The sequence below is a fragment of the Dendrobates tinctorius genome, unplaced genomic scaffold, assembly GCF_039654945.1.
Source record: "Dendrobates tinctorius isolate UK_male_01 unplaced genomic scaffold, ASM3965494v1 ptg000151l, whole genome shotgun sequence".
Lineage (NCBI taxonomy): Eukaryota > Metazoa > Chordata > Amphibia > Anura > Dendrobatidae > Dendrobates > Dendrobates tinctorius.
The window spans coordinates 25,906,276-25,921,736 of record NW_027361818.1 but is presented as its reverse complement, the minus strand read 5'-3'; the positions used below and the strand labels follow the sequence as shown (position 1 = coordinate 25,921,736).

Sequence of the window (15,461 nt, the reverse complement as noted above, 5' to 3'; positions counted from 1 at the left end):
CCAGGAGGAGGTGAGCAGACACTAAACGTTTTTTGTATATTTTGAGGCAGTATAATGCTCTCATCATGTGTATCCAGACCTCTTTTAAAGCACCCCATGATCCTGTTTGCCTTGGCAGCAGATGCCTGGCCCTGGCTGCTCCAGGTAAGTTTATCATTAACTAGGATCCCCAAGTCCTTCTCCATGTCAGATTTACCCAGTGGTTTCCCGTTCAGTGTGTAATGGTGATATTGATTCCTTCTTCCCATGTGTATAACCTTACATTTATCATTGTTAAACTGCATCTGCCACCTTTCGGCCCAAGTTCCCAACTTATCCAGATCCATCTGTAGCAGAATACTATCTTCTCTTGTATTGACTGCTTTACATAGTTTTGTATGATCTGCAAATATCGATATTTTACTGTGCAAACCTTCTACCAGATCGTTAATAAATATGTTGAAGAGAATCGGTCCCAACACCGACCCCTGCGGTCCCCACTGGTCACAGCGACCCAGTTAGAGAATATACCATTTATAACCCCCTCTGCTTTCTATCACTAAGCCAGTTACTTACCCATTTACACACATTTTCCCCCAGACCCGGCATTCTCATTCTGTGTACCAACCTCTTGTGTGGCACAGTATCAAACGCTTTGGAAAAATCAAGATATACCACATCCAATGACTCACCTTGGTCCAGTCTATAGCTTACCTCTTCATAAAAACTGATTAGATTGGTTTGACAGGAGCGATTCCTCATAAACCCATGCTGATATGGCGTTACACAGCTATTCTCATTGAGATAATCCAGAATAACATCCCTCAGAAACCCTTCACATATCTCACCAACAATAGAGGTTAGACTTACTGGCCTGTAATTTCCAGGTCACTTTTAGAGTACCACATTTGCTATGCGCCAGACCTGTGGAACTGACCCCGTCGCTATAGAGTCTCTAAATATAAGAAATAATGATTTGTCTATTACATTACTTAGTTCTCTTAGTACTCGTGGGTGCATGCCATCCGGACCCGGAGATTTATCTATATTAATCTTATTTAGCCGGTTTTGCACCTCTTCTTGGGTTAGATTGGTGACCCTTAATATAGGGTTTTCTTTGTCTCTCGGCATCTCACCTAGCATTTCATTTTCCACCATGAATACCGTGGAGAAGAAGGTGTGTAATATATTAGCTTTTCCTCATCATCTACAACCATACTTTCCCTACAATTTTTTAATGGGCCTACACTTTCACTTATGATTCTTTTACTATTAATATAGATGAAGAACAGCTTGGGATTAGTGTTACTCTCCTTAGCAATGTGCTTCTCTGTTTCCTTTTCGGCAGCTTTAATTATTTTTTTAGCTAAAGAATTTTTCTCCTTATAGTTTTTTACAGCTTCAGCGGGGCCATCCTGCTTTAGTAGTGTAAATGCTTTCTTTTTACTGTTAATTGCCCCTCTTACTTTTTTGTTTAGCCACATTGGGTTTTTCCTATTTCTTGTCCTTTTATTCCCACAAGGTATAAACCGCTTACAGTGCCTATTAAGGATGTTCTTAAACATTTCCCATTTATTTTCTGTATTCTTATTTCTGAAGACATTGTCCCAGTCAACCAGATTAAGGGCATCTCTAAACTGGTCGCCTGTCACACTAAGCGATATCGCTAGCAATATCGCTATAACGTCATTGGTTTTTGTGACGTTATAGCGATATAGCTAGCGATATCGCTATGTCTGATACTTATCTCCGACCGGCTCCCCCGCTGGTTATCGCTGATCGTGCGAGAATGTCCTGGGCCATTTCTCGTCGTCAGCTTCCTGCTGGGCTTCCTGTGGCGCCGACGAGCAACGCGTGGACGTGGGCGGGAGGACGTCAGGATCGCCTCGTCTGACAGGTAAGTAACGACCCCCGACCGCTGCTATGTCGCTGATTAGATCTGCCTGTGTGGCAGCTCACTAGCGACCACTTAGCGATGCACCAGCGATCCTGACCGCGTCATATCGCTGGTCGGGATCGCTGGTGCATTGCTAAGTGTGACAGTACCTTAAAAGTGCTGCTCCTCTGGTCGGATTCTGCACCAATTGTGAAAGATAATTATTCTTGGCTATTAGCAGAAACCTGTCGCCTTTATGGGTTTCGCAGGTCTCTGTTTCCCAGTTAATATCCGGGTAGTTAAAGTCCCCCATAACAAGGACCTCATTATGGGTTGCAGCTTCATCTATCTGCCTTAGTAGTAAACTTTCCATGATTTCTGTTATGTTTGGGGGTTTGTAACAGACCCCAAAGAGAATTTTGTTACTATTTTTCCCTCCATGTATTTCGACCCATATGGACGCGACATCCTCATTCCCTTCGCTAATATCTTCCCTTAAAGTGGACTTTAGACAAGACTTCACATAAAGACAAACCCCTCCTCCTCCTCTCCGATTTTTACAATCCTTTCTAAACAGACTGTAACCCTGTAAGGTACCTGCCCAGTCACAGCTTTCATCTAAACATGTCTTGGTTATTCCCACTCTGTCATAGTTACCTGTAGATATATCTGCTTCTAGTTCTTCCATCTTGTTTGTCAGGCTTCTGGTGTTTGCAAGCATGCAGTTTAGAGAATTTTGCTTTGTTCAAATCTCTTCCCTGTTGTTTTAGAAATTTTCTTACCTCCCTTCTGAGTATGTTGTCTTGGATCTTCTTTGCCGCACCTCATATCATTCATCAGTATAATATCTGATTTCATGTTTGTGTCTAACGTTTTTCTTCCCATCCCCTCTTCTTCTAGTTTAACGCTCTCCTGATGAGTGTAGCGAGTCTTCTGGCGAATTTGTGTTTCCCAGGTTGTTGAGGTGTAGTCCGTCTCTGGTGAGGAGTCCATCGTACAGGTAATTCACACCGTGGTCCAGGAATCCGAATCCTTGTTGTCTGCACCATCGTCTTAACCAGTTGTTCGCATCAAGGATCCTGTTCCATCTCCTGGTGCCATGCCCGTCTACATGAAGGATAGAAGAGAAAACTACCTGTGCATCCAGTTCCTTTAATTTCTTCCCCAACTCTTCAAAGTCTTTGCAGATTGTTGGTAGGTCCTTCCTTGCAGTGTCATTGGTGCCAACATGTATCAGAAGAAATGGCTGGACGTCCTTGGAACTGATGAGCTTTGGTATCCTATCGGTCACATCCTTGATCTTTGCACCAGGGAGGCAGCATACTTCTCTTGCGGTTATATCCGATCTGCAGATGGCTGCTTCTGTGCCTCTCTGTAGTGAGTCTCCCACCACTACAACTCTTCTTCGCTTCTTGGCTGTACTTTTTGTTGTCACTTCTGGGTGTTGCTGTGTGCCCTTTTCTTCTTTGCTTGCTGGTTGTGCCTCATCCTTAGGTGTACCATCGTCATCCTCCGCAAGGCCTTGGTATTGGTTTGTCAGTAGTGTGGTTGGTGATGTCTCTATGGTCTTCTTGCTTCTTTTGGTCACATGCTTCCACTCGTCTGCTTTTCGAGGTTCTCTGACACTTTCTTCACCTTCTGTGACCAGTAGAGATGCTTCTGTTCTGTCTAGGAAGTCTTCATTTTCTTTGATGAGTTTCAAAGTTGCAATTCTTTTTTCCAGACCACGCACCTTTTCTTCTAAAAGGGCCACTAATCTACACTTCTGGCAGGTGAAGTTGGATTCTTCTTCTGGTCGATCTGTGAACATGTAGCACATGTTGCAGCTCACCATGTAGGTTGCCACATCCGCCATGTTGCTCCTAGATCCAGCTGACTTGCTGCATGTCTTCCTTCTTGTGTAATGTACTCAGGCAAGCTTTCTTGCAATAATCCTCTTGCTTAGGGAGACTCTTCGCTTTTCCCAAAAGGCACCTGGAATATGCAAATTATCTTTCTCAAGCTTCAATCCCTGGTTCGGCGATGCTTTCCAAGCAGCTGGTCTCGGCTGTATCCAACGATCCTCTTGCTTAGGGAGACGCTTCGCTTTTCCCAGAAGGCACCTGGAATATGCAAATTATCTTCCTCAAGCTTCAATCCCTGGTTCGGCGATGCTTTCCAAGCAGCTGGTCCTGGCTGTATCCAACGATCCTCTTGCTTAGGGAGACTCTTCACTTTTTCCACAAAGCACCTGGAATATGCAAATTATCTTCCTCAAGCTTCAATCCCTGGTTGATTTGCGTAAACAGGGCGCTGAGGGCGAGACCGAGGCTTGGGCTGAAACAGAGGCAACAGCTTGTAGGGAAAGGAGCCGGTTATCTACCGACACCATATAGTTGAGGATATGGGCCTGGGTGTCGCATTGCTGAGTGAGCTCTTGTTGGAAACTGGCCAACTGGGAAGCATTCCCAGGGTCAGAGGACTGTAAGGCCAACAAACGGGACTTCATAGATTTCAAAAGGGCATGATCCTAGTTTGGTTTTCCTGTAGGAACACCAGTTCCTTTTAGGCAAAGGCTATGGTACCAGCGGGGTCCATGGCCTGATTATACTGTGCTGACTACTGGAGTGGACCCTCTGGGTCATGGCACCAACCCACCCAGGGCAAGCTGTCCTAGTGAGGACCACCCCCTATACAGGGAGTGTCATGGGCAAGCCCAAGGGGGTAAGGTATCACGACTGCTGGTACCAGGGGCACGAAGGGTACAGGACGGTACAGGGTGAGTGTACGGAAGCACGGTGGGTTCAGAACAATACAAGGCAAGTACATGGGAGTGCTCTAGATACTGGGTAGTGCAAGGTGAGTACATGGGAGCACGTATGGCGCGCACTGACAAGCACACCTGGGTGCGGGCAAAGCAGGGCACGTGCAAGAGAGCATGCAAGAGCACAGGGTTAGGCAGAGCGTGTGCTGGGAAGCACGCCTGAGAGTAAGCCAATGCAGAAGGTGTGCCAAGAAGTGCAACAGAGCACAGGGCAGAGTGTAGAACGGAACATGTGCTAGGAAGCACGGCAAGGCAGAGTACAGGAACAGAGCACAAGGCAGAGTACAGGTACAGAGAACAAGGCAGCGGACCTGAGTACAGCAAGCTGTCAAGCAAGGACCAAGCAGACTAAGCCAGGAAGCACAACAATAATCAGGCACCTCCCATAGGAAAAGGTAGCCTGATATAGGGCAAGAGCACAGGGACCTCCGGGTCAGGTCCTCCAGGACCATAGAGAGGTAGACTGAGCCGAGAAGAGCGCGCATGCGCACTAGCAACATTGAGCAACCATGGAACCAGGTGCGAGAGGTGCGCGTGCGCATCCAACGGGACTCCCGAAGCAGCCGCTGCACCGGAAGTGGTGACGCCGGGCATGGGGTCCCAGCCCCAGGTGAGAGCAGCGTGACAGGCGGCGTAACAGTAGCACAGCCAATTAGGAAGAACTATTATTGTATAAAAGTGAAGGCAGGAATGCAGCAGATATTATGTTATGAATATGAAAAGTGAGTGAACAATGTAGCTCACAACTCAGAAGATAAAGATAGAACTCACCAAACACTGAATTGTGACATTGTGTGACAGCCGGGCAGTGAATAATAGTCACTGTCCATTTGGCATTCACTTTGACATTGTAAAAAGCTTGAAAAGTGCTCAGTACACTCAGAGGGGACTTAAAAGTGTTACACACATGTTTTTCAGGTCAATTAGTAACTTTGCCATACTTGAAATTCTCTGTGAATCAATTTATTCAGAATTTTTTTTTAATATAATTAATAAAGATATCAAATTCAGATTTCAAAAGATTTGCTGTTCTCTTACATAAACACTTTTCTTTTCTTTAACCTAGCATAACTTACTTCAATATGCAGCTTGCGTCATATTAGCAATTATCTAGTAATTGGTAATTATTTTATTTTCCTTCTATTTGGACTTTAACTCAGGAGACTTAGAATAAAAAAATCATATGTTCCCTCCACCGAATCATAAGAGAGCATAAACGTATATAAATGCCCACGGAGTCCTATCGTAGCTTCTGCTCTGTGAGTAAATGTTTATGTCTTTGGGTCACTTCATCTGGAAAAAATTGATCAAATTGATGAATATTTTTTTCTTTTAGGTGCGGATGAACTTCACCAAACAGCAGCATGGAAACACCGGATGTAAGTACAAGCAGAATGCTCTGAGTTCAGACTCCTGGAAAAATAATATTCTAAATCTCAATAATACTGAATATTATATATAACAGAATTAATGTAAAGAAATGAAAATATTTCCTTTTTAACTGTAAACTTGTGAGTCCATGTTTTTATGTTCTGTTTAGTCTTTGCTTCCTCACTGGCTTCTGATAGTTTCCCATCTTTATTGGAGCAATTTATATTTATCATTTTCCTACAGAGCAAAAATTAACGTATTTGTAATTTTATGATTTTCACTTTATAAAATCATATAAACACAAATCTACAGGAATCATATTTATAGTAAATTATTAGATATTCACTGTACACAGTATCAGCAGGAATCTACGTAAAGTTGTGTTCATACCATCTAAATTATCATTTCCCATGACAAATCTACCTGTTATTTTGTCCAAGAGTGCTAACGAAAAAATGGTTTTCAAGTGTTGTTTGTTCTTTTCTGGAAAATTAGCTAGTTCACTAATTCCATCTTCTCTCGACAATTTCTGGGCGCCGCAGTAAGGCGGCCTTATTTCTTCTCGAGTGCACTGACCAATTTTGAAATGAAGAGAATAAATATCATATTTATTCAGCTTATCAAAACCATATCATACGTTTAAACAGCTTGTTCACCTCTGCTTTTTATTCTGAAAAACTAAAATAATGAAAAATAAAAAAATAACAATATATTGATTCTCCTTATTGCTGGTGAAATTTGCCAGCCTTCTCCTCTGTTCCTCTTTCGATTCTGTGGATTCTTAATGATTCCAGCCAATAAATGGCCAACTTTTCTCTGCTGTGGCCACTGAAGACTGCGGTAGTCAAACCTTTAATGAGTCAACTTTTCCAATTTTCTATTGACATTCTTTTTTTTCAGGATAAGCTGTATTTTTAATGACACTATTACATAATAATTTTTAATATAATTTACAGCAACAAAATAATAGAAAAAACTATACAAATTAATCAAAACTTGGCTAAATTATGAGACCCCAAACATTTTTTAAAATACATTGCTTTAACCATTAAGTCTTATGTGATTAGGGTTAGGGTTAAAGTAAGGGTTAGGCTGAACTCTTTCTAAGGTTTAATATCTGTTTGCTGGTTTGTAATGGCTTTTTAGCAGCTGCTCTCTTAATCTGATGAACTTGCCTGGCAGAAACCTTCATCAATCTGCCTTTATCAGCACGAACACGTCAGAATCAGCCACAAATCTCTTAACAGTACAATGTTCATGCTTAAGTTTTCAGGAAATATCTAATGTTTTCATCCCTTGACCAAGGCATTGCACTATTTGATGCTTTTCTGCAGCAGGAAGATCCTTTATCTTTCCCATGTTACTTGAAAACTGTGTCCTGCTCAATAGTGTGGATCATCCAGTTTTCCTTTTATTGGGCTCACATGGCAAACTAATTATCACAGGTATCTGACATTGAGGGTCTGATATTCACTCTATACTCCTTCACCATCTCTTCTGTCCATCTTTACAAATATGCTTAGAGGATGTTACAGTAGCCAGAGAAAAATTTCAGCTGTGACTTAAATCAGAATCAGAACAGAACGTGGAAAGGTAGGACTTTCACATGCTCATTTCCATTGACCCCCTGTAACAGTGTAGATACCTGTGCCCATGCCTAGCCACCACCGGCAGGGGATACAGTAGACCCGCAGGCCGCTGCCAGGGAGACTGATTCTTGGCGCAGGAGACACAGACCCTAATATAGTCTCCAACATCACGGGCTATATGCAGCCAGCAGTACGACCTCGTCAAGAGCATGTCCTTTTGGCCCCAAAATATCCACCCACCCTGGATGAATGAGCCTAAGAGAGAACCTCCGGTCGCAAATTAGGAGGGACAAAAGTCTTGCCTGAAGGCACGGACTCAGGGGAAACCAGAGCCATGGTTCTCAGGCTCTCTGAAGGGACAATAAGTCGAGGCTCATCTCCCGTGTCAGATGACACTATGGAGCGAGAGAGAGCATTGGCACGAGAGTTCTTCTCCCCAGAAAGAAAATGGAGGGTGAAGTCTAAATGGGAGAAGAACAGAGACCATCTCACCTGGCGAGAATTTAGCCGCTGGGCTGTCTGCAAGTAGATAAGGTTTTTATGGTCCGTAAATACTTGGAAGGGGTAACAGGCCCCCTCCAGGAGAATGTCTCCACTCAGAAAAGGCCAATTTTATTGCTAGCAATTCCCTGTCCCCGATGGAATAGTTTTTCTCCGCCGGTGAGAAGATCTTGGATAAAAAAGAAGTAAGGATGCTTCCGACCTTGGGCATCCTTCTAAAAGAGGACAGCTCCAGCACCTATGGAAGAAGCATCCACCTCCATGACAAAGGGTTTATCGACATTGGGGCGATGTAAAATGGTAGCGCTAGCGAAATGTGACTTTATAGACAGAAAGACCTTGGAGACTTCAACCATAATTTGGGGTCAGCTCCCTTCATGGTGAGGGCAACCAGGGGAGCTACCAAAGTTGAGAAGTGGGGAATAAACTGGCGATAGTAGTTAATGAACCCCATAAAGCACTGCACCGCTTTAAGAGAATGGGGTTCTTGCCAGTTCATTACAGACTCCAGTTTGACAGGATCGTTGGCCAATCCCTGGGCCGAGATGATATAGCCCAGGAAAGGCAAGGACTCCTGCTCAAAAACACATTTCTCAAGCTTTGTGTAGAGGAAGTTAGCCTGTAGGAGGTTGAACACTTTGCAGACATCTCTCCGGTGGGAATCTATATCTGGAGAGTAGAGGATTATATAATCAAGATAGACTACGACCGATCCCGGAAGATGTCATTCAAAGTCTATGAAAATGGCAGGAGCAAAGCCTGAAGGGCATCACAACACACTCATAATGACCATCCTTAGTGTTGAATACCATCTTCTACTCATCCCCCTCATGGATGCGTATCAGGTTATAAGCACCCCACGGATCAAATTTTGTAAATGCCCTCGCTCCCCGCAACCTATCAAAGAGCTCAGAGATTAGAGGCAGAGGGTATTTATTTTTGATGGTTATAGCATTGAAACCCCTGTAGTCTATGCAGGGACGTAACTCCCCATTCTTCTTCTGCACAAAGAAGAACCCAGCCCCTGCAGGTGACACTGACTTCCTAATGAATCCTCTTGCTAGGTTCTCCTTGATGTACTGAGACATTGCTTCCGACTCCGGGAGATATAACAGATAGACTCAACCCCGGGGAGGCTCAGCACCAGGTAAGAGATCAATAGGACAGTCATAGAGGTGGGGAGAAGGGTCTCCGCAGCTCTCTTGAAGAATACGTCCGCATATGACCAATAGTGTTTGGGGAGAGAGGATAGACCTGCGGGCACTGCTGTAGAAGCCACCTGAACACATTCCTTCTGACATCTACCTTCACAAGACTCACTCCATCCCAATATTCTCCCAGAGGACCACTCAATATGAGGAGAATGGTAGCAGAACCAAGGTACCCAAGAAAGACATTACTGAACTTGAAAGGGTTCAAAGGCGGGCTACTAAAATGATAAATGGAGTTGGTTCCCTACAATACCCAGAAAGGTTATCAAAATTAGGTCTATTTACTCTAGAAAAGAGAAGACTTAGGGGAGACTTAATATATATGTACAAGTATATCAGAGGGCAATACAGAGATCTCTCCAATGAACTGTTTGTACCAAGGACTGTGACAAGAACAAGGGGGCATTCTCTTCCTTTGGAGGAAAGACAATTTCTGCACCAGCATAGAAGAGGGTTCTTCACGGTAAGAGCAGTGAGGCTCTGGAACTCTCTTCCTGAGGAAGTGATGATGGACAACTCACTAAATGAATTTAAGAAAGGAATGGATGCTTTTCTTGTGAGTAACAGTATAGAAGGTTACGAATAACATAATATTATAGGTAGATGGTTGACCCAGCTTAGGGGAAGGAATTTTTTTCCCTATGGAGAAAATTGGCTTCTACTCCGTGGGTTTTTTGCCTTCCCCAGGATCAACAATGCAGAACAGCTGCACTAAAAATAGGCTGAACTAGATGGACATAAGGTCTTCCTTCAGCCTTCAAAACTATGTTACTATGTTATGTTACTATGTTACTCCTAATAACACTTCATCAATACCCTCGGGTATGACTAATAGGGAGATTATCTCCTGGTGGGCTGGAAACATGGTGAGAGTAAATGGGATGGTCTCGTGTGTGATCTGTGAGGGCAGTGTCAACCCATTTTCCACTTGGACGATCACTGGCTTGGTGATCATCACCAGAGGTATTGCGTGCCGTTGGGTGAAGGCTGACGACATGAAATTGCCCTCCGCCCCAGAATCTACACAAACCTCTACCGCATGAGTGGATGGGCCTAGCGTGAGTATCCCCTTGAAGGACAATTTGGACGAAAAGGCCGCTGTGTCTAGTTAGCCTCCTCCAATAGCAACTAGATGCGTACACTTTCCCGACTGCTGAGGTCATCTGGAGGCAAAATGTCCAGCCTGTTGACAGACATGGCAGACCATGAGTGCACAAGCGGTCCGAGACTTAGATTCTGCTCGTGATACCCCCATGGCCTCCTGAGGCTCTGACGCTTGGACCAGGAATTCTGGCAGCTCGGTGAAGCTAGGAGCCAACCATTACCTCTGCTGACTCCTACCTTCGCTCGGAGAATCGAAGTTCAATGCAAGTGGAGACTGATATTAGCTCTTCCAGTGTGGCCGGAATCTCCCTACTGGCCTTAACATCTTTCACCTGGTCAGCCAGTCCCCTCTGTCGACAGCAAAGTGACTGACCATGGATGAGCCCTGAGTCAATACCAGCAGTTGGAGAGCCGTATCATGAGTGACTACCGGTCCAACGAAGACCTGCTTCAGAGTGCTCAAAAATCACAGAGCACTCTGATCGTCTCGCTCCCAATCCAATGCCCTGTCCGACAGAAGTGAAGTAATAAATCCCACTTTAGCCCGCTCTGAGGGGAAATGTGCAGTTAGCAGTTCAAGTTGTATCACACACTGGTTCACGAATCCCCTACATGACTTGCTATCGCCTGAGTACCTATCAGGCAGTGGGAGACAGGAGAAGGTCGGAACAGGTGTGACAATGGAGATATGGGCTGCATCCTCAGTAGCTGCCTGAACAGCTACTGCAGTCACATCCACAGCTGAGGTTGTACGCTCGAGAGCCGACAGCCTTCCCTCCAGCTGCTGGATGTACCACAGTAGTCCTTGTTCATCTGCCATTACTAGTAAAACTCTGGTTAGTATAATGTTAGGGCAGGCGGAACCCACCAAATAATATAAAGATGTTAATAAGGTGCGTTCGCAGCCCGGGGTCCACCGTGCAGAGATGCTAACTGCTGCTCGGTAATGGCGGACATAAAATGGCAGTATTGCACTGGACACACATGGGTTAAACGCCACCATGTGTATAGCTGCGAAGAGCTCTGTTCTTTCACAGAGCTGCACAGAGCACAGATACTGGACCCTGTTAGCAGTCACTGGGCACAGCTGAATCTGCGCTAGTGTTCGATCTCTAGACTCGGCCCCAAGAATGCGGGGTAAGAGCCTCTCTAGACCCACTAAGAACATGACGTTGCACTGGCGAATGCCCCTACTGGGTGCTGGTGCTAGGCGCTGACTCTGCCTCCTACCTGTGCTATCAACCTATGCACTAGCTGGCAGGGCTGCACAACACATGCCTACCAAGGGTTGGGGTTTCATAATGACTCAGTCACCAGAGACATTCATCGGTGCATACAACACAGACAACACATGGTCTATACTAGCATACAGGCGTGCGATCCTTTTATAACTGCAGCCTTCTGGGACCTTGCTGATGGCCCAATCCAAGCTGCTTGAGGACCTGAACATGTGACCTCCGACCACAAGTGACCGGTCAACTCACGGGCATGCTCAGATGGAGAAAGGCAGGACTTAGACCCCGAAGCATCTGCTCGCCGCTGACTAATGCTGGTTGCTATAGCTGAAACTGGGCCGACAGCAGCAACCAAACACATAGCATTAGCCTGAGCAAAACGCTGGTACCAACATCTCTGCTGAGCAGGAACCTCTGCGGCTGAAGAATGGGAGACAGCAGAGAACATGGCTTGAGATTCCCCCTGTGCAGTGGGGGGAACTTGACGCCTAACACACACATTTTGGTTTGTTTCACAACTTTTCCTTCATTCCTTTTCCATATAAAATACAGTATTTATGTCTTTACACTCCAGAGGCCATAACTAATTTACATTTTTATTGGCTTGGTCATCCAATTATGGGCCCAGAGAAAACCCTAATCAAAAAACTCAGAAAACCAGTTGTCTGACATTTCTAGCTTCCTTTAGATCTTTCATCTTGCTTAAAGGGCATGTCACACTAAGAGATATCGCTAGCAATATCGCTATAACTAGTGACGTTATAGCGATATTGCTAGCGATATCTCTGTGTCTGATACTTACCTACGACCGGCTCCCCCGCTGGTTATCGCTGATCGCGCGAGAACGTTCAGGACTGTTTCTCGTCGTCAGCTTCCTGCGGCGCTTCCTGCTGTGAGGACGAGCAACGCGTGGAGCCGGGCGGGAGGACGCAGGATCGCCTGGTGTGACAGGTAAGTAGCGACCCCCGTCCCCAGCGATGTCGCTGGTGAGATCTGCCTGTGTGGCAGCTCACTAGCGACCACCTAGCGATGTACCAGCGATCCTGACCGCGTCATATCGCTGGTTGGGATCGCTGGTACATCGCTAAGTGTGACAGTACCTTTACTTTCATAGTAGACATATGCCTCCTCTCCAGTGCATGTCCTGCTGAGGGCTCACAAGACTTGATTGACACTACCCAAATATATTTCCTTACAAAAGTTGATATTTAGGTCTTCTCTCTTTTTTTTTTCTAAAGGTTACCAATCTGACTGATGTCATACAGTTTGTTCTCTTAGGCTTTCAAGCCAGGCTACAACTAAGAATTTTAATCTTCTGTCTGCTTCTTGTAGTCTTCTGGGTCACGATATGTGGGAATGTCCTGATCATCACACTGGTGTCCACCAGCAAGAACCTCCACACTCCAATGTACTTCTTCATCTCACAACTGTCCATCAGTGACATCTTGTTGCCCACTGATATTGTCCCCTACACACTTTACATTCTACTGAATAATGGAGCTACCATTACTTTTACCGGCTGTATGACTCAATATTTTTTCTTCTGTGTTACAGAATTATTTGAATGTCTTCTTCTCACAGTTATGTCATATGACAGATATGTGGCCATCTGTAACCCCCTCCGATACACCACTATCATGACAGATGGATTGTACCTGCGATTAGTAGTCAATTCTTGGTTGGCTAGTTTTTTTACTACAATTATCTATACATTAACAGCATCAAGGCTAAATTTCTGTGGGCCAAATATCATGGACTATTTCTTCTGTGATCTTGTTCCCTTGCAGGAAATTTCCTGTTCTGATGCATTTCCTTTAAAACTGCTAATATGTTTAGGAAGCATTGCTTTTGTGATTATTCCCAGCGTGATAATTGTTATTTCTTATGGTAATATTGTCCGTGCCATCTTAGAGATTCAGTCCAATGTCAGTAGACAGAAAGCCTTCTCCACCTGTAGCTCCCACCTCGCTGTGGTCTTCATATTCTACCTGACTCTGTTCAGTGTTTATATTTTTCTAACAAAAGCACAACCAGATATTAATAAAATCCTATCACTGTTATATACTGTGGTTACTCCATTGGTCAATCCCATTATCTATAGTTTTAGAAATAAAGATATTAATAAAGCCGTGCAGGAAGCGATTCTGAAATATCTCTAATCTCTGGTAGAGTACTTGTCAAAAATGGTCAAACTATGTTTAATTCAGCTTCCATGATTTTACTGGACTTTGTTGATGTATTGTTGTAGATTGTGATAACCTCTGAAAACGTTATCAATAAACATATTTGTTCATGATGTTTCTTTAGTAAAAAATAAACAATTTTTATTGCATTTATGGAAATTAATTAAATATACCGTAATTCATGTTTTTATAGTGTATACTGTGTGCTAGGGATGATTGAATAAATTTGAGTGGAATTTAATTGCGTATTTTTTAAAATTTGCTTCTGTGCGGATTCACCAACATGGCATCCACTAGCTGCCATTTCTTTATGAACCATACTGTGCCATCAAATAGGTTAAAATGATAAAAAAAATGTGAATCTTCGGTAATCTGGCACTGCGCAAGACTCAGGTTGTCATAGCTCCCGAATGGTTCTGCACGAGTGCGAGGGAGGTCAACGACATTGTACATTCTGCTGTCCTGCATAGAACAATTCTGGACACCATGACACTCGGAAGTCAGGTGCAGTGCGAGAGGACCAAACATTTTACCTTAGTTGTGGGGTATCAGAATGGACATTCAATTTCCTGGTAAGAACCACACGAACATGGAATCAGCTGACAGGTGCCATAAAAGTTGCAGGCTCATCACCAGAGCCAGTGGCAAACACTGGGGGCCATCCTCGGACGTAACTATACGTCTAAGGTTGGAATTTGGTTAAGGTAAAAGATCTACTGTGACCAGTGTGAAAATCACTAGATTTCAATTTTGTCTTAAAACATTAGAAATACAAATATTACATATATCTGATTTAAATAATTGGTCATTTTTTATATGGTTAAAACCCTTTTTGCAAGAGAACAAGCGATATCGCACCTTTTTGTACAAGTGTGACATGTAGGTGCACATGCATACTTTGGTTATTAACAGACATTATGACTATATAATTACATCAATTACAGTGTAAAAATACTGTATTTTCATAAAAAATGCAGTTTAGTGTTGCATTACATTGTCATGTAAAACTTACAAAAAAAGGTATAAACATAGTTCAGGATTAGATTACTCATCCATACAGTATTACGTGTTCTTGGGTACATTTCCTAGGTATATAACCCTCCAAAATCTTATCAAAATGTATTGGTATTATATTGCTCACCCTTAGACTATTCCATGGTCTGGATTACATTTTGTTGGTATATAACCCTCAAAAAACGTGTTCATTATATTACATCTACTTGGGTACATTTTGTGGCCACATAAGCATCCAAATAAATTTTGGTTTGCTTAAATTATAATTTTAAATAAATCTTATCTACAAGTCATTATGCTATAAAGAATGTTTCTTAACTTTTTTTTTCCAGTAAACTCTATTCTTGTCGGTTTGGATTGTTTTATTGTCAGTCCTTTAGGTGGAGTAAAAGTGTTACACCATTGTTCTCATTAGAGGTCTGATTAGTCAGAGATGCTTCTGTAAGGAGAAGACCTGGACCAGGCCTATCTACTCCGTGACGGATCCGTAACTGTTGGGGCTGTCACCCAGATTTCACGGGGGAAAACTTAGGGCCCCGGACCGACCTCTGCACCTAGGAATAGGGGGCTTGGCTAAGATAAAAGAGTGACAGCA

At 43.7% G+C, this 15,461-nt stretch overlaps 1 protein-coding gene across 1 annotated transcript; it reads left to right on the top strand.

Annotated features, from left to right (window-relative positions):
- Positions 1-96: 96 nt before the first annotated feature.
- Positions 97-13,828, top strand: LOC141050113 (olfactory receptor 11L1-like). Its single transcript, XM_073546946.1, has 2 exons — positions 97-144; positions 12,908-13,828. Exons 1-2 carry the CDS (start codon positions 97-99, stop codon positions 13,826-13,828), a joined length of 969 nt encoding a protein of 322 aa, XP_073403047.1.
- Positions 13,829-15,461: the final 1,633 nt, after the last annotated feature.